Source organism: Quercus suber, unplaced genomic scaffold (genome assembly GCF_002906115.3).
Source record: "Quercus suber isolate HL8 unplaced genomic scaffold, Cork oak 2.0 scaffold_316, whole genome shotgun sequence".
Lineage (NCBI taxonomy): Eukaryota > Viridiplantae > Streptophyta > Magnoliopsida > Fagales > Fagaceae > Quercus > Quercus suber.
The window spans coordinates 569-24,144 of NW_027069771.1; the positions used below are offsets into that span (position 1 = coordinate 569).

The following is a 23,576-nucleotide window of genomic DNA, read 5'->3' on the forward strand; positions in this document are numbered from 1 at the left end:
TCTGAATTTTTTTTTTTTTTTTTTTTTTTTTTGTAGTGGTGGTGTGGGTGGTGGTGATTTGGTGGTTTTTGTGTTGTGTGGTGGTGGGTTTTGTGTGGATAGTGGTGGATTTTCTGTGGGTGGTGGTGGATTTTGTGATATAAAATTTGTTTGGAAGCTAAGAAAATGGCTGAGAAAATGTGAAAATTTTGTAGGAAAATAGCATTTTCAAAATGTTACCAAACACTAAAAATTGTTTTCTAATATAATTTTTAAAATACAACCAAACACTAGAAAATATTTTCACTTCCTGAAAATATTTTACACCCAGAAAATATTTTACCCTAAAACAAATGCAGCCCTAGTTTGATGTTGTTCCAACCATGGGCTTTAGTTGGCTGCCACTCTTTCTTTATGGGCTGACATTGTGTGCCCAAATCAAACCAATTCCCATTGTTCATTTGGGCTTTGTGGCATAGGCTAAATTCACAGACTGTAGGCTTATTTGAATGGGCCTTGGACTGACTTTATGAGCTGTTGTATGTTAATTTGTTGTCCAAACAATTGCCTCTAACAAACCGTTTAGAGTTCATTTTTCATGATATAACTGAAGAAAAAAAATTATAAATAAATCCTTTTTTTTTAAGTAAAATTATAAATAAATCGATATCTATGTACATTGCGAAATTTTAACCAATCACAAAATTTCCACGTTATATTTCCAAGTTCACATAGTACATTCAAAACAACCAAATATAACGTGCCAAGTTTAACACATATGATTGTGTTTTTTATAGTTCTTTTTTAGGCTTATTTCTAATATTGTTTAACATATATGATTGTGTTAGATGACAATTTAGAATGAAAGCTTTTAACTTCAAATGTTGAAGTGTAATTTTTTATTGGTTCATAACCGATCAGTTATCTAGCATGTGTTAAAAACATATATATATATATATATATATGAATTTAAGTTCATCTGTTTTTTATGATTGAATATGGATTATATGTTCTTTAAAAAACATTATGCAGGTTGAGTTACTTTGAGAAGAAGTAAGCAGAGTTATGAAAGTTACATTTTCTTTTAGTAAATAAAACTTTTTGAAATTTGGATAAGGGTTAGCTTTTTCTATTGCTCATATGCACTACTAGATAAGTATATGAATCCACTATTATATATATAATCATTATTATGGTTTTTAATGCATACCCAATTTTTCTATTGATGCAAATAGTAAAGATTAGAAGCTCTAAAAACAAATTTTATTTGCTTATTTTGAAACCCAAAAAAAAAAAAATTATACATTTATACAAAGCCTTAACCTGTGCTTACGCATGGGTTGCGAGAGGGGGGAAAAAGAATTTTGAGGGAGGAAAAAAGATTAACATTATTGATTTAATGGATCAGGCTTGTCCATACATTGAGCACAATCTAACCGACTCAATTTTAAGAGCAAATAGGCCTTATATATGTGTAATAGGGTCTGATTTAGGGTGGATTTCAAGGATAGTTCAAGAGAGTACTGCTTACCAACTAGAAGAAGAAATGAGATTAAGGAGTGAGAAACAAAAGAATTAGAGAGAAAAACACTAAATCTAATCTTATTATTTTCATGCTTTGCACAAATTGATCTTATCCTTTTATATCTTCTATATTGATCAACTGATTACCAACTAATTACTAACTATTTAACCAACGCTGGTAGCTCACGTAATTGCTAACAGAAATAAATCAATAACGACTAAAAACTCACTAAGCACATGGCTGAATTGCAACAGACGCGTGTCTAATTACAATGCTGACTAAATCTCATTATAATCATAGTACAATTCAAGCTACTGAATTAAACTACAGGTGTTGCACGACAATGCAGCAGTTATTGCTACAATGCAAAAATGTTGTCTTGTTCTGTACTGCTGCTACCAGGTTCTTATCAATGTGTTTCAAATTTAATTGCTAAAGTCCCTTACATAATCTTATAAGTATTTTCACATAATCTTATAAGTATTACTGTAATACATGGATACTAGTTGATGATTCTACACACAAACAATTAATGTTTCACATTCCAGAATGTATACTACATACAATTTCTATACTTTTCATACCAAATGTCCACATTTTTCAACATACTCCACACTTTGTACATGATGTGAAAGAGTAAATTATAAACACTATTGGATGTGAAACAATCAAAACACTAAACAAAGACGAGAAATATAAGAAATTTTAGTAGCAAATATGGCAGACATGTTTAATGACCCTCTTGAAGACTTGTAGTTAGTACAGGTTTACTAGAGTTGACTACTGGTGGTATAGGTACATGATAAATTGGAGTAGGCATTTGCATCGGAAGATTTGGCACTTTTACCTCAAACTTAAGAACTTGAATTGCTTGTCTTATGGAGAGCCTCAAATTTTGATCAGGGTGAGCACACCAAAGTCCAACGATCATCAAACACCCTACCTACTTTTCACCAAGATCTGCTTGTAACTTCCTATCTACCACCGAAAGAAGATCTCCTTTTCCATAAAGATTCCAAATCCATTCTACCAACCCCATGTCAGAATTTGGTCCCATTGGATCAATTGACTTTCTTCCGGTAGCAATTTCTAAGGCAACTACCCCAAAGCTATACACGTTTGACTCTTTACTAGCCCTTCCTGTGCTTATATACTTTGGAGCCAAGTATCCTAAAGTTCCAGCCAATCCAGTTGTCTGGGGACCTAGCTCATGATCCATAAGCCAAGCTAACCCAAAATCTCCAAGCTTTACATTGAAACTAGAATCTAGCATGATATTACTTAATTTGATATCCCGATGCACCACACATTGCTCCCATTCTTCATGAAGATAGAACAACGAAGAGGCCAACCCAAGAGATATCTTGTATCTCACTTTCCAAGAAAGAGGAATCATCTTTCCAAAGAGGTGAGAATCAAGACTACCATTTGGCATAAACTTATAAACAAGTAAGAACTCACCTCCATCATGGCACCATCCTATGAGTTGCACCAAGTTCCGGTGCCTCAATTGGCTAAAAATTTTAACCTCAGTCATATATTCTTTCTTCCCTAGCCTAGACCCCCTTGAGATTTTCTTCACAACAATAAGCATGTCCAAGTCACTTAAGTAACCCTTGTAAACTGCACCAAATCCTCCTTGACCTAATTTCCTCTCATCTGAGATGTTATTGGTAGCTGAAACAAAATCTCCATAAGAAAATCTTTTTGGTCCTACCCCTCTCTCAAGGTCATCATTAAATAATGTGACGTTTACTGCTTCTGCAGTAATCTTTTTCTTTCCTTTCCACAACTACAGCATTACAAATACTATAATAATCACCACCCTAGCTAATGCAACTGTCAATCCCACTATTAAGCTTTCATTTTTCACTACTGATGAAGCTGAGAAATTCACCAGTGAGTCACACGATGCCTACGCGCTCGAACATGAACCTACACAATATAAAGAAGGAAACCTAACCGAGACCACCGGTGTGGTGCCGGCCAAATACCCTCCGAAGGTTATGTTAGAAATATTCTCACAACTCTAGAGTGCTAGAGAGGGTAAATAATGCGTACCTTAATTAGTGAAGGTATTGGAGTTTTTATAGTAGTCGAAAGTTTTCCCTCTTTTACTTGGAGTCGAAGTTCTTTCCTTGTAGAAATCATCTTTAAGAGTCCAAAACGTGGTGGACAAGTCTTCTCCTTATGGGGAAGATCTCCACCAATATACGTAAATTCTAGAATCCACTTTACACTAGGATTCTGTTTAAGGTTTTCTGAGAATAGGCCACAAGTATTCCCATTAAGAGGTTCAGCAGGCCCACGGTTGATCAGCCTATTCCTCTGTCATCCGTCCATTCCGAGTTCGTCCACGTCAGGCCTTGCACATAATAGGCTCGTCTCTTTTTCATCCCACGAACCATAATTAGCCCGTCTCGTCACATTAGGTATCATAGCCCATATTTCTTCCCTTTCAGTTGCCCCCTCACCCGATGGGTCCGTCATAACTAAGTGAACGGACCCGTGGGGTGACGGTTGTAAACCTCGATCATGTAACTATAATACCTAGAACTGTGAACTTATCTCCGTACACTGACAGATTAGAAGCAACACATTTATGATCCGTGCCAAGTGTCACCCCTTCAATGGTCGTTGTTTTAGAACGAGGTGTCGCTTCGTCTTCCGTGCACATCCTTTATAAATATCGACCCCTCCACCCCTCATTTTTTCACTTTTTACTGGGAAAAATTGTCAGAGCGAGTCCGTCATACTTGTCAAAGAATACTCTGTTCACTCTTATACCTGTCGTCTGCAACATCTTGCTCATTTCGAATTTTTGGAAAGCAATCTTCTATCCGTCCTCTTTTAATTTTCATTTACTTTTTAATAATCTTTTTTTAGACTTTATGCCCCCATCGTTCTTTCCAAACCCGTCAGAGTCTTAGGTTTTGTCATTACATGTAGGCCATGTCTAGTACGTCAAGTAATCAGTCGGTCATCCGTGACGAGGCGGACTACGAAAAGGTATATCCGTCAAGTCCCAAAGACCAAGATGCTCCGAGGGAGGAGAATAGTCCATCTTCATCCTCCCCGTCCTCAACAAATGTGGGCTTGGAGATGATTGAAATACAAGAGGGTTCAACTGACGACGAAGAGTCGATAGTTAGATCCGTCTTGGGAGCTGATGGACTTAGGGAGTTCATCATGCTTCCAGAGTGGACGGTACACGCCTTTACATCCACCATTAAAGAACCTCACTTTAATACCCTTAGGGCCCATTACCAAATCCCAGATCACATCCCACTTCGTCTACCCTATATATCAGAAAAATGCTATTATGAAGGAGTGGACGGCGTAGGGGTGTACGAACAGGTGCTTAAGGCCGACCTAAGATTTCCTCTAAATTCACTGCATCGTGAACTCCTTAACGCCTTGAGGGTTTTTATAGTATTGGAGGTTTTGTACGGAGCTATGTCGGACGGTAGGAGAAGGCTTACGATAAGGGAGTTCCTCCACTGTTACCATCCAGACGAGATAGATAAATCAAGGGGCATGTATAGCTTTGTCCCTAGGAGCCTCATCCTAAAAGTTATATATGAAACCCCAGACTCAAACAGAGACTGGAAGAGCCGCTATTTCTTCGTCGAAGGAGACGATTGAATGTGTCATCCAGGAGAGACGGACTTCATGCCTGTCGACACAGTTTGGGGTATTTTAAACCCATCTGGTATGGCCCGTCGTATAGAAACGATTAAGTGTAGTTTATTTAATATTTATTGTATTTTTTAACGTCTTTCTTCTTTGGCACAGTTCGACAATGTCCACAGATCACTCTCGAGGAATTCAGCTTCTTTGAGAAAATTTTTGCAAAGACAAAACCCGAGGAATGGACTTGGGCTAAGCTCGTCAGTCTCAACACCATTCATTGGTATTGTGACGGGCCCGAGCCAACCCCAGTGGCACTTAAATATGAGAAGCGCACCCGTCAACGTAAGTCTGTCGCCCCTCTTTAACCCGTCTACCTCTTTCAGAGATGGAGGATGCTAAAAGGCGAGCAGCTATTAGACTTCAAGCTGCAAAAAACAAAGAGGCTGGAACGGACCCTATGGGGACGAGCTCCAGCAAACAAAATCTTAAGAGGAAACTGCCCGTGAAGGGTGATCGTGCACCCAAACAGCCCAAGGTTCCCTTGGAGCCAGTCGTTGGCTTGATGGCTGGGGGGAATAAGATGGTCACCCCGGTCAAGCGTAGGGATGGTAAGGGCCTAATGACGGGTCCGTCCGGTAGCCAGAAGAAGCCACCCGTCCTACTTCGTGAGGACTCCAAGTATGCTCTTGAGAGGCTGTCATCCATCATTACTACTGACGACTACGAAGACTTGGGGAACCACTCGACGGAGGTGATGGGAGAGACGGGCCTCTTTAATATTGCACAGGTAACTCATCCGTCATCGTATGGTCCGTCCTTTCACTCCTCTTCTTTTTGCCTTTGATATTTTACTTATGTTTTTTGTTATCCTTCAGGCCATGATCATGATGAAGGGCATGATGGGACGGTGTCTCAACCATGAGACAACCATTGGCTGTGTTCGTGAGAAGGCCAAGGCGCTAGAGGACGAGCTGCTTGAGCTTAAGGCCTGGAAGGTCGTCCAGGAGAAGAAACTTAAGATGGCTGAGACGACTCGAGCCATCTGAAGAAGGCTTTGGAGGAGAAAAACGATGAGGTCCGTCAGGTGAAGGAGGTCGCGATACACAAGTATCGTGACTCCGACGCCTTGATTGCGTAACTGAGTCTTGCCTATAACGACAGTTTTGACGATGCCCTTCGTCAGGCGAAGGCATTGCACCCGGAGGTGGACCTGCCTGCCGTCGCTATCACTGCCCCCGAGCCATCACTTGTTCAACTTGTTCAGTCAGAAGATACAGATGCTCTCTTTGACGAGAACCTTCCTGTCCGTGAAGCTCCTGCAGACCAGACTGTTGGTGAAAGCCAAGCTAAGGATGCCCAGGACCGTCCTATTGAAGAGAGAGAGACTCTAGTGGAGGATTTGTAATAACTTAGCTTTTTTTTTTTTTTTTTTTTTTTTTTTTTTAGTGTAGAACAATTTCTAACGCCCCGTCATGTTTTGGGGTTTTTGAACATAGCCCGTTCTGGTTCTTTTTCTTTGCATGTTTGTTAAACTCTGCGAGGTCCGTTGACCTTTATTTTATTTTTGTGAAATGCAGTCATTTTACTTTAAGTATATTTAATGTTATTAGATGGACTCCGTTCAGTTTATGTGCTTCGTCCATTCTCGATTTTTTTTTTTTTTTGGGGACTATCCGTCCATTCTTGCGGACTCTACTTCTTATCCGTCCATTTATCGTTCATCAAATGGGTTGTCATCCCATAGGATGATTCGTCCATTCTTTGGACTTTAGAATTACCACACGTTTAGAATGGTCCGTTCAGTATGTGGGTTTAGCTTTTTCTCTAGTCCCTTGGATCTTAAGAGTTATCATCTGTTCAGGATGATCCGTCTAGCTTGTGGATGTTATTTCTAGTCCGTCCATTATCTGGATTTTAAGAGTTATCATCCCTTTAGGATGATCCGTCCTGCTTGTGGACGTTGTTTCTTGTCCGTTCGTTATTTGGACTTCAAGAGTTATCCTTTTAGGATGACCCGTCCAGCTTGTGGCTTGGATTTAAAGCGTTATTATCCTTTTAGGATGATCCGTCCAGCTTTTGGACGTTATTTCTTGTCCGTCCGTTATCTGGACTTTAGATTTATCACCGTTTCAGGATGACCCGTCCAGCTTGTGGTTTGGACTTAAAGTGCTATCATCCTTTTAGGATGATCCGTCTAGTTTGTGGACGTTATTTCTTGTCCGTCCATTATCTGGACTTTAGAGTAATCATCCATTTAGGATGATCCGTCCAACTTGTGGTTTGGACTTAAAGTGCTATCATTCTTTTAGGATGATCCATCCAGCTTGTGGACGTTATTTCTTGTCCGTCCGTTATCTGGACTTTAGAGTTATCATCCTTTTAGGATGATTCGTCCATTCTTTTAGACTTAAAAGTGTTATTATCCTTTTAGGATGATCCGTCCAGCTTGTGGACTTAATTTTTCTCCGTCCATAGTTAACAAACATAGTCGAGTTTGAATATTCCTCTTATTAATTAAACGAAAACCATATGTTTGTAATAAGTAAAAAATGCCTGCCCTCTTGGGCTTAAAAAAGGCACTTAAAGAACTGATTGAAATAAAAACTAGGAAAATGAAAAACTGGAAAAACGGGGAATGCTGATGTTCTTCATATCTTCACACCGTCTCTACTAGTAGTATTTTCAAAGGTGTTCCGTGTTCCATGGGTGCTGTAGCTTCATCCGTCCATGGTTTCGAGGTGGTAGGTCCCCTTCCTCTGCCATGACGAGATCTTGTAGGGTCCTTCCCAGTTGGGGCCAAGTTTTCCTTGTGAAGGATCTTTAGCTGCTCCCATCACCTTCTATAGCACAAGGTCTCCGATCTGAAAATCTCTGTGTCTGACATTGGAGTTGTAGTATTTTGCCATGTGGTTCTGGTATCGGGCCAACCTCTGCTCTGTTGTAGCCCAGACTTCGTCGACTTGGTCTAGTTGTAGCCGCAAAGCCTCTTCGTTCTTATCATTGTTGTAGCTCTCCACCCGATAGCTCGTAAGCCCTATCTCTACTGGAATCACAGCCTCGCTTCCGTATGCTAGTCTGAATAGTGGGCGTTTTTGCCGTAGTACGATATGCCCATAAGACACTTGGTAGCTCGTCAGGCCAGATGCCTTTTGCCCCCATCGAGCCGGGTCTTGATGATTTTGAGCAGGGACTGGTTTGTGACTTCGACTTGCCCATTCGCCTGTGGGTGTGCGGGTGACGAGTAGTGATTTCTGATGCCTAGTTCCGAGCAGAAATCTTGGAACGCCTTGTTGTCGAACTGTTTTTTGTTATCGGAGACGAGTACCCGTGGTATCTCGAACCTGCATATAATATTTCTCCATACAAAACTTCTGATGTTCCTCTCCGTGATAGTTGCCAGGGCTTCTACCTCCACCCACTTAGTGAAATAGTCGATCCCTACTACCAGAAATTTCAGTTGTCGTGCAGTTGTCGAGAGAGGGCCCATGATGTCTAGTCCCCATTGGGCAAACGGCCAGGTGGCCATCATGGGTGTCAGCTCCTTGGTTGGTTGCCTAATTAGGTTGCTGAACTTTTGACATTTGTCGCAAGTCTTAACGTAGGCTTGTGCGTCCTTCTGCATTGTAGGCTAATAGTACCCTGCTCGGATCAGTTTGTGTACTAAGGACCGTGCCCCCGAATGGTTTCCGCAGATACCCTTGTGGACTTCTCTCATTACGTAGTCTACTTCTTCGTGGCCTAAACACCTTAGGTATGGTCATGAGAACCCCCTTTTGTATAAGACACATTGATCATTACAAATCGCGAAGCTCGGACTTTCAGTTTTCTTGCTACATCTCTGTCGTCTGGAAGCGTACTTGCCTTCAGGTATGCAATTAACGGCGTAGTCTAATTGTTTTCAAGATTTACTTCCTGCACTTTTGCTCCTTTGTCAATGATTGAGGAATTCTGGATGAACGACAATACCTGATCGGGGACCGTTATAAGCTCTGCGAAGGCGGCTTTTGCAAGATGATCAGCACATTCGTTCTCCTCCCTTGGGATTTGGACGAATGTGACTTGGAGGGTGCCGATCCGACTCCTGACCTTCTCCAGATATTTCTTCATCTTTTCCCCCCTACACTTATAGGCGCCGCTAATCTGACTGATTATTACCTGCGAATCGCAATGTACAACCATGTCCTCAACACCTGTTGCCCTTGAAAGGTCTAATCTTGCCACCAACGCTTCATACTCGGCCTCATTATTGGTCGTTGGGAAGTCTAGCCGGATCATACACTTGATTTTCTCTTCGTCAGGGGTTTGAATTAGTACTCCAGTGCCTCCAGCTTGCTTGTTTGAAGATCCGTCCATGTGGATGTTCCATTGTTTGAGGGCATGTGCCCCCTTGTGCTCCATTTGGGTGTACTCGGCAATGAAGTTCGCCACTACTTGGCCCTTTATTATAGTTCGCGGTCGATAATGTACGTTAAACTCGCTCAGCTCTATCGCCCACAGGGCCATTCGTCCGGCAGCTTCAAGGCTGCTCATTGCTCTTTTTAGGGGTTGATCCGTTAAGACGATGATAGTATGGGCCTGAAAGTATAGTTTGAGCTTTCAGATTGCGGTTACCAATGCGAAGGCGAGTTTCTCCATCTGGGCGTACCTTTCTTCAGCCCCCCGGAATCCCCTACTTATGAAATAGACGGGTCGCTGAGTTCCTTCCTCTTCTCTTACTAAGGCCGCGCTCACTGCTACCCGTGAAACTGCTAGGTACAAATAGAGGTCTTCTCCTGGCTTGGACGGGTTGAGCAAGGGTGGAGAGGTGAGGTATTTCTTCAAGTCTTCAAATGCCTTCTAACACTCATCCATCCACTCAAATGATTTTCTTAGGATGCGGAAGAACGGTAGACATTTGTCCGTCGCTTTGGAGATGAACTTGTTCAAGGCCGCAACTTTGCCATTCAAGCTTTGCACATCCTGTATTGTCCTTGGCGGTTCCAGCTTCATGATAGCCCGTATCTTTTCTGGGTTGACCTCTATTCCCCTTTGGGATACCATAAACCCCAAGAATTTTCCCGTCGTTACTTCGAATATGCACTTGCTTTGATTTAGCTTCATGTTGTATGATCGTAGGGTATCGAATGTCTCCTGGAGGTCGCTCAGGTGATCATTTTCGCGCAGGGTCTTAACCAGCATGTTGTCAACATAGACCTGTACGTTCCTCCCAATCTGGTGCGCAAACATTTTGTTCATTAATCTTTGGTACGTTGCCCTAGCGTTCTTGAGTCCGAATGGCATTACCTTATAGCAAAAAAGTCCTTGGCTGGTGATGAAGGACGTTTTCTCTTGGTCAGCTTCCTTCATCTTGATCTGATTATAGCTTGAAAAGGCATCCATAAAACTTAGGAGCTGGTGTCTGGCCGTAGAGTCGACCAGTGCATCTATCCACGGGAGGGGGTGGCTGTCCTTCGGGCATGCCTTGTTAAGGTCCGTGAAGTCGACACACATTCGCCACTTCTCGCTAGCCTTTTTTACCATGACTACGTTTGCCAACCATTCTAGGTAATATACTTCCCAAATGAAATCCGCCTCAAGTAGTTTTCTGACCTCTTCCGCTATCGCTCGGTCCCGTTCCTGAGCAAACACTCGCTTTTTCTACCGAACGGGTGGGGTTGCGGGATTCACGTTGAGCTTGTGTACCATGACAGAGGGATCGATCCCGGGCATGTCCTCGTGACTCCATGCGAATACATCTTGGTTCCTCTTGAGGAATGCTGCGAAGGCCTGACGCATCGGCTAGCAGGCCAATGTCCCTATCCTAGTCGTTCGCTCAGGTTTTAACTCGTCGAGTATTATCTCCTCCAGCTCTTCGACCGATTCCGCGACTGTTTGCTGTTCTTCTACGCACATCGTCTGATGATGATCTTCCATTTCTAGCATGGCAATGTAGCATTCCCAGGCAGCCAACTGGTTCCCTCGCAACTCCCCAATCCTATAGTCTGTAGGGAACTTGATCATTAGGTGGTATGTCGATGTTGTTGCTTTCCATAAGTTAAGCGTGGGCCATCCGAGAATACCATTGTAAGCGGACGAGCAGTCCACCACAAGGAATATTACATCCCTAGTCAGTTCTTGTGGGTAATCGCCTACTATTACCGAGAGTATGATTGAGCCTATTGGGAATACCCTTGTTCCTCCGAAACCGACAAGTGGAGCACTCGTTGGTATCAATCACGCACTGTCGATCCCCATTTGTTGGAATGCTGGATAGTATAGAATGTCTGCTGAGCTGCCGTTGTCGATTAATACTCGGTGAACATTATAGTCCCCCACACGTACGCTAACAACTAACGCGTCGTCATGTGGATGGTGGAGTCTCCTTGCGTCTTCCTCAGAGAATCCAATGATAAGGCTTTCCGTCCATGCAATATTAGGTGCAGAGCCTGTTAGCTGGACGTTTTGAACCGATCTGAGGTACGTCTTTCGAGCTTTTTTGGAGGAACCAGTAGTCGCGGTTCCTCCCACAATCATCCTTATGTCTCCGATAGGAGGTCTAGGACGCTCATTATCTCGTTGGGGGGCCGGCTCTTGGCGATTGGGATCCGCTCTCTCTTTGTTGACGAATTTCTGCAACTTTCCTTGTCTAATGAGGGCCTCAATCTGCTGCTTTAAGTCATAACAATCGGCCGTGTCATGACTATGATCTCGATGGAAACGACAATACTTGTCTCGAGGCCGTTTGCTTGGGTCGCTTTTCAGTTTCCCTGGGAACGTTAGCGCCCCCTCGTCTTTGATTTGCATCAAAACTTGGTCAATCGGGGCGTTTAGAGGTGTAAAGCTTGTGAACCTCCCTCCCGAGGGCTTAGGGCGCCTTTCGTCCCTTCTGTCTCCTGTCCTTGGTCTCTTTTACCCTTGATCCTGTTGTACGTTCGCCTGCCGCTCTCTCTTCTTGGGTTTTTCCTCCCGGGCTAGTAGCACATCTTCTGCGTTCATGTACTTAGTGGCCCTGTAGAGTACCTCTAACATGGTTTTGGGGTCATTTTTGTATAGTGAGAACAAAAACTTGCCCTTCTGCAACCCATTTGTGAAGGACGCTACCAGTATTTTGTCGTCGACTTCATCGATCGAGAGTGGTTCCTTATTGAAGCGGGTTATGTAGGATCTTAACGTCTCGTCCTCTCTTTGCCTGATGCTCATTAAGCATGCTGTGGATTTCTTGTACCTGTGTCCCCCTATAAAGTGTGAGGTAAACTAAGCGCTCAACTCTTTGAAAGTGCTGATGAAGTTCGGCGTCAGCCGACTGAACCAAATTCTCGCAAGGCCCTTTAGTGTTGTGAGGAAGGCCCTACACATGATTTCATCCGGTAACCCTTGTAGATGCATCAAGGTCTTGAATGTCTCCAGGTGATCTAGGGGATCCTTACTTCGTCGTAACTCTCTATCTGTGGCATCCGGAATTTGTGCGGTAGGGGAAAGGAATTGACGGGGGCGGTGAATGGAGAGTCGGTCCGATTCACTAGGTCGTTGAGATCGCTGGACACTCGTCCCTTCAGGGCGTTCATTATAACCTCCATCTGTTCCTTCATCGCCTGCATCTCTGCGAAGATAGGCGGAGGAGTCACGTCCATGAGGGATGGGAGGCTTGCATTTTGTCGTTCTGGCCTGCTTGGGGCGTTGCTCCTTTCAGGCCCTTCTCGGTCTCTCTACATGGTGCTGGTACCTTCCTGATCCTCCCTCTAGTTGTTGGGTGCTGTGTTTCTCTGACGCAACTGTTCTTCTAGGTCATGATTTTGTTTGGTGAGGTGCTCCACGGCCGCAGTGAGAGTTCGAACCTATCTTTCAAGTGCAGTTATGGGTGGTTCCTCTCCTTGGATGTCGTTGGTGGTTTCCATCAAGCGAGTGAGAATCATGCAACCCTTCTGTCTCAGGGATGAAGCAACGTCTGATCACTCTTTCGTTTCCCACAGACGACGCCAACTGATGAAGCTGAGAAATTCACCAGTAAGTCACACGATGCCTACGCGCTCGAACGTGAACCTACACAATACAAAGAAGGAAACCTAACCGAGAGCACCGGTGTGATGCCGGCCAAATACCCTCCGAAGGTTAAGTCAGAAATATTCTCACAACTTTAGAGTGCTAGAGAGGGTAAATAATGCGTACCTTGATTAGTGAGGGTATTGGGGCTTTTATAATAGTCGAAAGTTTTCCCTCTTTTGCTTAGAGTCGAAGTCCTTTCCTTGTAGAAATTATCTTTAAGAGTCCAAAACGTGGTGGACAAGTCTTCTCCTTATGGGGAAGATCTCCATCAATATATGTAAATTCTAGAATCCACTTTGCACTAGGATTCTGTTTAAGGTTTTCCGAGAATGGGCCACAAGTATTCCCATTAAGAGGTTCAGCAGGCCCACGGCTGATCNAAAAGATTATTGGCCCAAAAAAAAAAAAAAAAAAAAAAAAAAGCTTTCGGTTGTGGAGTAGGTGGCGTCGGCAATGACCATCAATTGTAGGCTTAAACTGATTAGTGATTAGTAGCCCAACTCTGATGCAACAATTACTACAAGAAAAATGTCTATTTTGTAGCATTAATAATATGAAAAGAAAGTTTCCTTACTCTTAAAAATATGTTTGCACACTTAGCTAGTACAATATAAAGCCAAACATCAATGCAGATCAACACATCCCAAAATTAACCAAACAAAGACGCGGATAACAAATATCTCTCTCTCTTTGATGTCTAGCCTAATTCTCATGAATCTCATCTCATCTCTCTTCTCTATCTAACTATCTCGACATCTCCAACTTTAAGACTAAAAGTAAGTATTTGTGAGTTGTGAGTGTCTCTCTTTATTATAAATTTATATTATATGTGTATAAGTATATGTCTGATATTGATTGTATGCACGATTTTTTTTTTTTTTGTTATAATGTTATTTGTGTGAATTGTGATGTGTGTGTATACAGTATATATAAATATAATATACTTTATATAATTTAATAGTTATGAAATATAGAGGGTTTGTTACATGTATGTGTATTGTTATTATGTTATAATAACTTTTTGCCATATATTTAATGATTTAAGAAGAAGAAAAAAGTAAAATTAGTGATTGTTCAAGTATTTAATTGGTTAAGTAAAATTAGTATCCATTTGGAAACAATTTATTTAGCTTTTTGTTGTAATTTTTTCATTAAAAATATGCTAAAATATACTTGTACCTTAAAAAATTAGAAAAATGTGAGAAAATGCGGAAAAAAAAGGTGAGATTTAAAAAAAATGTACATAAAAACTAAAAGCGAAAAGCTGATATCAAACTCACCCTTAGTGTGTTATTTATGTATGGATGAGTATAGATGGGCCTGTGTGGGCCAATTTAGTATAGTGTCAATGAGTTGGGTTTTGTCACCTAGTTTAAAATATTTTTATAAAAATAATAACAAACAGATAATGACAACTGCATAAAATAAGAATTTTAACTAAACTTAACAAAATAAAATTGTCACACCTACCGACTTTGACAATAATGAAAATTGATAATGAACTATCTTATAATGATTTCAAAATATGAAAACTTGTAAAGAGAAATTGTAAAACTTCATGTATTTGCGTGTGGTTTTTAAAAAAAAAAAAAATTGGTATCGATAACTTGATATATTCTAGTTCACTTTTTTATTAGATTTTGTTTAAGTTAAGTTTCTTAATAATCCCTAAACAAAAATTTCTAGAGCTGCCACTTGAGCTAGCTTTCACTCAGGACCAGCCCTAAGGTTAGGCATTGCCTAGGGCCCCCTTACTAGAGAAGGCCCTAATTTGGGGGCAAATTTATTTATTTTTATTTTTATTTTATTTTATTATATATAAATATTTTTAGGAGATATTAAACATTTTAATTTACATTTTTTTTCACTATTAAGAAGGCTCAAAGAATTAAGTAATGTTAGAGATAGAGATAAGACAAATTTAAATAAATAGGTCTTACAAATAGACATGTTATTAATCACAAATAATTCAAATAGGAAAATGTTAAAAATACTATAAATTTTACTACATAACTTTTATTTATTTAATTATTTTTATACAAGATAAAAATTATACTCTAGGCTAATCTAAGTGTATATGTGTGTGAAACTCTCTTCTAGAGACTTAAATCTCGATCATTGCCCCCCACACCCCCACAAGAACTTATACTTGTGGAGTGATCACTGAACCAAGGGTGCGTGGTGGTCTCCATAACTTTTATAATTTGATGTAACAATGAATAGGATATGTAAATTTCAACAAACTATTGAATGCATTTTTGAAGGAATATTTGTGATTGGTGATATATCTTTGTAATTTTTATGTTGTAAATTTTATAAAATTTCTAGTATTTTTGTAAGCCTCATGTCATTGATCACATTCATTACAACATCAATTTGTAGTAAATTTGTTATAACTTTAGCATTTTCTCAACAACAAAAAATCGTATTAAAAAGTAAAAAGAATGGATTTTTAAAAAAAAAAATTCTATAAAATGCTAGTTAAATATTATTTAAGTGATAACATAAAGGCCCCATTTGAAGATTTCACCTTAGGCCTCTGAAATGCTTAGGTTGGCCCTGCTTTCACTATAAATGGGTTTGAATGCATGCAATGATGAACTAATGACATGTGTACTTTTCTCGAAGCTTATGAGAATGAATCATAATTAATTTTTTTTCTTGTAAATGTTTTAGGAAATCCAAGAATTGAAAAAAAAAATTGTTAATAATACTAATGATAAGTTACAAATATTGTGTGTTTAATACTACTAAAAATAATAGTGTATTGGCTTGATAGCCACTCTATAAGCATAAATTCTTGTAGGGTGAGGGGCATGGGTCAGAATTCAAATCTACAAGAGGGGGTTTCACATGCACATACTTTTAAATTAGGTTATCGTAGATTTCTGTGGGGGGGAAAAAGCCCAAAGTTACCTAATGGGCCCGGAATCGCCTGTTAAAGACTGTTGCACTTCCGAGGATTAATAGATGGTTGGGGCGGCCCATCTAAAGCAGGAAGCCCAGAAGCAGAAGGGGAGTGTCATCCGAAGAGCTCGCCATTGGTCCGAGGAGTCTTGCCCCTCGGCTATGGTGAGTCTTGATCAAACGAACGTGTGGAGGGTCCGACTAATCTTCCCAACGGTTCCAACAGCAATGACAAATCCTGGGTGGATCCGTAAATGATCAGAGCTAAAAAATATCTGAAGGAAAAGCTAGTACCACTGCATTTAATGCGCCGCAACAGCTTTTCTGGCCGCATTTATGTGGAGAAGACCCCTGAACAGTGTAACCTCAGCTACTGCCACTCACAAAGAACAAAAGTAGATACACGACGTGACATGCACTCGAGTGGATGCGTGGATGAAAAACAAGTGGACGATGGAGATGGTAGGAAGGGATGCTATATAAAGAAGAAGGGTCCCTGATAAGAGGGGATCGGCAAAAAAGAGAGAGAAAGAGAGAGAAAAGCTCCACTGTAGCTCTGAATCTTGTAATCACGGTTCATTCAATAAAACACCTCTTCGGACATTCATTCATAGAGTTATCTAAGTTTCAGTTTACGTTATCATCACTGCACGTAACCCAGCCAACTGTTCTGTGCTTCATATCCAGCCCAGCGCTTTCAATCCACTCTCTACAAATTTATTGTTCTGAGTTCGTTGGGCCTTTAACCCATCTCTTTTGGGCTTAGGCGACAAAAACTGACCCTACAATTTCTATCTCATATAAAATATATATATATATATATATATATCAAACTACATACACATGAATTATGAACCATTTTCCAAATTTCATTGTTGGCTTCTTTAAATTCTAAATTATTTCCCATTTTCCCTAAACCAACCCAACAAGTAACTGATTTAAAAAAAAAATAATAATAAAAGATAAGCTCATTTACAACTAAGAACCTGCTAGGCTCCTATCAATCAAAAAAAAAAAAAAAAGCTGCTAGGCCACTCTAAATAAACCCAAAACAAAAAGGAAAAAAAAATTCATGCTATACCAAACCAAACTAAAAATTTTAAAGAGGCCCAACCCAATGGTGACCAAACCACACCGCACGGTCTAAAACTGCGCCACAACGATGAGGTGACCAATCAATTAAGGTGAGCTGTTGTGCAGTGATAATTATGGCCAAAATTGTGCCACACCACATCATGTACATCCACTTACATGAGTAATTTAGGGGTGTCAATGTTCAACCCAATCCGCGAAGACGATACGAACCTACCAAGGGTTTTTGCGGGTTAAGGTTGGGCCTTAGCGAGTTTGGGTCATAAACGGGTCAACTCAAAAACGATATGATAAGAAACGTGTTATAAGTGGGTCAACCTGCGTAACCCGCAATAGATACATTTGACATACTAATTTATTTGTGTCAATCCGAAATGACTCATTTAACACAACCCATTTAACTCATATAACAAACAAATAATCATTTTATTTTAGATTTGTTGAATACCTTTTATATACAACCTATATTTTAAATTAAAAAAGAAAAGTGAATAATTACAAAAACTTACAAGAGATATAGTTGGTAATTGAGACTTTACAAACCCTAAGGATTATTATTTTTGTTGAAGTGTATGCATTTCTTTTGGAGTGTAAAGAATTTATTTTTAGATAGATGTTATAGTTTTGTTGAACTATATTATTTGAATGTGGGTTGAAGATTTGAAGTGTATGCACTACTTTTGGGATTAAAAAAAAAAATCTAGATGGATGTTATATTTAATATTATGCAAGTTGAAATGGGTTGTACTACATTCATGTCAACCCAACATGACTTGTTTATTAAGCATGTCAAGTGGGTTAGGTCAGGTCAACCTGCTTTATTAACAGGTCGAGTTAGGATTGAAGGATCATGACACGATTATTAAATGGGTTGGGTTTGGGTTAAGCCATTTAATCGAATACCCCCACCTCGACATGACATGAACCCGATACGCTAACCCGAATTGACACCCCTAGTATTCTAGCTAAATAATTTACTTGAAATAATCATTTGATCTTTTTTTATTACTATGGTAAGTTATGCATAACATATGTGGTAAATCTTTGAAATATGGAACTACCTTTTTCTTTTCTTTTTTTTGAGAAAAGAAATATGGAACTACCTAATAGTCTATGTTGCAACACTTATCTAAAATGTTGTTTCTTTTATGCAGCATTTATCTTCCTTCTTGGTTGCTTTTATGGGGAATTTTTGCTAAGTTTAATGCATTTTGATGATGCTAATGATGTGTAAAGTGCCAATATTACAAAAAAAATAGAAGAAAAAGATAATTTTATTCTTGCATTCTTGTATCTCTCTCTTGTGTTCTCATTCAATTCTCCATTTGGGTTTGTGTATGTTTATGAATTATAACCTTTAAGGTAGAACACTTCAAAAAAAAAAAAAAAAATNTTATTGATCTTTAATATTTTAGAAATTTTACAAGCATGGAGGATATAATAAGAAAATGTAATCCAATGGTGGATTTGTTAAAATTCACTTTCAATAAAAAGATATTGAGTAAAGTTGTAGCCTTAGGCTTTAATCAATTTTGTAGCTAAATTTTGTCTCAAAAATAACTTAGAAAATTTGAGCTAAATTTGTGCAACATTTGGAAACGTCCAAATTTGGACTTGAACATTTCTGACTATATATATATATATATATTATTTATTTTGAATTATCTTTCCAACCCCACTTGAATCAAATTGTTTTTCTTATAGACAAAGTTTAGCTACAAAATTGGTTGTGACTTTAAACTACAACCTTACTCAATATCTTTTTATTGGAGGTAAATTTTGATAAATCCACTATTAGATTACATTTTCTTCTTATATCCTCTATGCTTGAAAAATTAAAAAAAAAAAATTAAAGTTCAATAGCTATATCATCAATAAATTGTTTAAATTGCAAATTTTTTTTGATAACTAAATTACAAGTTTTTATAATTTAAAATTATGCATAAAATATAAACTTAGAGATCATATAGTAAATAATATCCAATATTGATACAAAATTTGGCATGTGCATAAAAAACGTTAAGAATTTGCAATTCAGCAGTTAGATTTTCAAAATATATAGTAATATTTATTTTATTGAATAAGGTTGTAGTTTTAAACTATAATCAATTTTGTAACTAAATTTTGTCATTTTTATACTGAATAACACGCATATTTGGAAATTCAGAGAAAATTTTGAATTTTGATGCCATTTTTCGACTCCAACTTTAGTTTAAACAAGCATATGGATAACCACGAGTTCAAAAACCTTTGAAGGGAAAGACCGAAGTGAAAAGTATCTATTTCATCCACATCTATAAATTTTCAAATTCGGTTTTCTTATTGTGGAGAGAAATCGGGTTGATAGTTATTGCAATTATTCATGCACTATATATATATATATTTATTTATTTATTCACGTTTTCAAGCATTAGATTAGGGAATGATTATTAATTTTCTATAAATTTATGATTGTTATCCATGCATACAAGCATCATCACATGTTCATTGAATCAAAGGCATAACAAGTTTGTCACCATCAATCTTCCGAAGACTGAACTACGAGTCAGGCGAAATAGGTTTCTAATGCCTTCCAATCTCCTTATCCTAGCTTGCAGATTCACTACAAAAAACTGGGCCTATAATGGCGTTTTTTTTAGTGGCGTTTTTCATAAACGCCACTATAGGTACCCTATAGTGGCGTTTTCTATAAACGCTGCTATAGGCAGAGCTATAGTGGCGTTCAGCCAGTCCTATAGTGGCGTTTTAAAAAAGGAATCTATAGTAGCGTTTTATAGAGTCTATAGCAGCGTTTTTAGAAACGCCACTATAGATCCTGGTCTTACGATACCCTATAGTGGCGTTTAACAAACGCCACTATAGGACCTTGTAACTGTAGGACCTATAGTGGCGTTTGTAAAACGCCACTGTAGGAATTTTTTTTTTTTTTTTAATAATAAAGGCTGAAGGAGGAAAAAAAAATTATGAAACATAAATTTTTGAAGAACAAAAGTCATTACAAATAAAAAATTCAACTTAGGGAAGGCAAAATCATACTGCATCCATTTGCCCACCCAATTAATTGGATTAAATATACATTAACCCAATTAAATCTAATTAACATTAATGTTTGTTGAGTTTTATCTAGGTACCCAATTATATATAAATTTAATATATATATATATATATTGATAATATAATCAAATTTAATAGCAAATAAAGGTAAATATATTTTAATTAAGTACATAGAAAAAGTATATTATGTAAGTATTTTTTTGGCAAAAAAAGATATTATATTTTTTTAAACAAGTTTAAAATTTCTTTAAGATCTTAGTACTGCAATTTGATTTTGTTTGTTGTATGGCACTTAAAATCTTCCTTCTAATCATATATAAATTTCTTGCATATATAGTCAAAAACAATTCCATAAAATACAAAAATAAAACAAAATCCTAAAAAATGTAAGTATTAGCAGCATTAAAACTTTCTATATAATACTAATCATAATCACTTTAATGTTTCATAAGTAAGGAAATAATCTAGGCCTTGTAGGGTACCACAATCAATATAATTTCAAAAATTGATAACATAAAAGGAAAAAAGAAAAAAGAAAAATTGTGCCGCAATATAAATGTGTAAAAGTTTACATAAAAATTACCTGTGTCTAGCTATTTTGATATTGTCATTCGTGTCTAGCCATTTTGATATTCCTATAAGTGAGAAAATAATCTGCACAATCAATTAAGAACACTAAATCAAAAATAAATCAATAATTAAGACGAATTGCATCATGTCAAACATTTTTAAAAATCATAGAATTTAAAGCAATAATTGAACGTTAATAGAAAAATAGAAATGCAAAAATAAAAAGTAAAAAGAATATAGCTCTTCTCACTGAAAAAGCCAAATCTTTCGTAGTAATTCTTCACTTCATTTTGGTTTTCTTATTTATTTATTTTAGCATTCTTAATAGTAAAATAGAGTAGATTTAGTAGAGTTTTAGTTCAACTCAATTTCTCTTCGATTCAACTTCATTTGTAGAGTGGTTTTCTTTTTACGTGTATTATTATATGTTTTTTTTTTTAATTGGCTGTTTTCTTTTTAAGTGTAGTTATATCAATTTTTTTTTTTAAATCATAATATAAACGTGCACTATGTGTTGTTGTTTTTTTTTTTTTTTTTTAATTAAGATTTGTTTTCAACTTTTCTTATAAGTAATTTTTTTAAAAAATAAAGGATTAGATAAAGATTTTACATTGAAATCAAATTAAGATAAAAATTTGATACTAACTAAATTATGATTTTTCTCAACTAAAAATTACCTATTTTTAATTAAGATTTTTATATAAAGGGTTAGGTGAAGAATATGGATTGTAATCAAATTATCATTACATCATCAACTTAAAAATTATAAGAAAAGTTAAAATCATATAAATGTCTACTATGTTGTTGGTTTTTATAAAAATTATGGTCCTTTTTACTTGTAGTATTATTATTATTTGTTTTTTTTATTTGCTATTTTCCTTTTAAGGGTATAGTTATATCTATTTATTTATTTATATCATAGAAATATGTACAGTGTTGCTGGTTTTTTTTTTTTTTAATTAGGATTTCCTTTTTCAAACTTTAACGTGTATTATGTTGCTAGTTTTTTTTTTTTAATTAAGATATTTTCTAATAAAATAGAATTTAGGTTGTAATCAAATTATAATTTTTATCAACTTAGAAATTATAGTAGAATCTAAAATCATATATTCATGTACTATGTTGCTGGTTTTTTTTTTTTTTTTTTTTTTAAATTATTTTTCATTACCTTAAAAATGATAGGAGAGTAAAAATTATATCTATTTTTAAGAAAATTTAAAAATAAATTTATGCAAATGACAATTTTTTTTTTTTTAAGACAAACACACAAGAAGAGGGAAATGCCCTCTAATACAAAAGCACACCACAACTCCACTTAAAAATTTATACAATTTAGTGTAGTCGCGTAACTAGTGCTTCTAAACTCAACTTTTATTATATTAGTATATGATATAATATGATATATATATATATATATATATAAAGGATCTATAACAAAAAAAAATAAATAAATAAAATTAAAGAACGACCTATGACCCAACCCCAAAAGAATAAAATTTGAGGGACCTTTTTATTTCGTTTTTTTTTTGGGGGGGGGGGGGGGGGCTGGTTTTTGTTTTTATATTAATAATGATCTATTAAATAAATAATAATAAAAAAAACCCCGATAGCAACCCAAAAAAAGAAAAACCCTAGCCACTATCATCTGAACTCTCTTTACTCAAACAACTGAACAAAAAAAAAACTCCTCTCTTTCTCATTCTCTCTCTCGCTCTCTCACTCTCTCACAGCCGCCGCCGTCAAGGCTCCCGCCACTGCCAGCCTCCACCTCGTCCTCCACCCACAAACACACACCTACAAGGTATGATCGATTTGATTTGATTTGATTGCATTTTTTTTGTATTTGTTTGTGGGTTTTTGGTTTGGTTTGATAGAACATCTTTGGTGATGGAAAAAGAACTAGAGCATTTGGTAAGTGAAAAGTCAGAGGTTGAGAGGTTTGAGATTTGTGGGTAAGGTACACAATATGAAGAATAAACTGAATTAAAGAAGCCATAGAAGGAAACATGTAACTTTGTGTGTGTGTGTGTGTGTGTGTGAGAGAGAGAGAGAGAGAGCTGGGGTGTGTTTCTGAAGAGGAAAAAAAAATGGTAGTTAAAGGGTGTTGCGGTGGGATTTTGGCTATGATTGGAAGGATAAGGTCTTTGGGGCTTTCCAAGTCTTGCTGACTAGATATTTTGGATAGTGTTTATCACTTTATCTTATTTTTTGAGAAGGATCACTTTATCTCTTCATTCTGTCCTTTTCTTTTTTGACCTGAAACGTTTATCTTCTTTAGGTGGGTACAACACATGACTCACCTTTTTTCTTTTTTCTTTTTTATTTTTTTTATTTTTTATTTTTTAATCTTGAAAGGATAAGGTTCTCTCTTGGTACCCACTAGGAAATAACAAATCTGATTTTTTGTGGACGTTGGCTAAGTAGTAACTTTGATAACATATAAAAATGTACATACACATGGTTCCTTATAACTTAGACAGCATTTCATTGCATTAAATAAGAATTAATAGTCAAAATCAGATAAAAATTAAAAAATATAGAAGTAATTCTAGAAATACAAATGTTATTATTATTTTTATTAAAATCGGTAAATGGGTTACAACTAGTTTGCACGTAGTTTTTCTAGTACTTATTCATTGATTATATATATATATATATATATGTATATTTATTTGGAAAAGGCACCATGGCTAGTTGAGAAAACCTTGAAACTAATCAAACACTTTCTATATGTTGTTTCTTGCAATTGAATAATGGACAAAAAGACATCAAAGCTAGCTCCCATTCTGCATGG

General features: G+C 37.3%; 1 protein-coding gene and 1 pseudogene across 1 annotated transcript; both read right to left on the reverse strand.

Moving 5' to 3' along the window:
* Positions 1 to 2,025: 2,025 nt before the first annotated feature.
* Positions 2,026 to 4,316, reverse strand: LOC112008933 (L-type lectin-domain containing receptor kinase IX.1-like; annotated as a pseudogene).
* Positions 4,317 to 11,350: 7,034 nt separating this feature from the next.
* On the reverse strand, positions 11,351 to 11,920 carry LOC136071471 (uncharacterized). Its single transcript, XM_065782808.1, has one exon. It carries the CDS (start codon positions 11,918 to 11,920, stop codon positions 11,351 to 11,353), a length of 570 nt encoding a protein of 189 aa, XP_065638880.1.
* Positions 11,921 to 23,576: the final 11,656 nt, after the last annotated feature.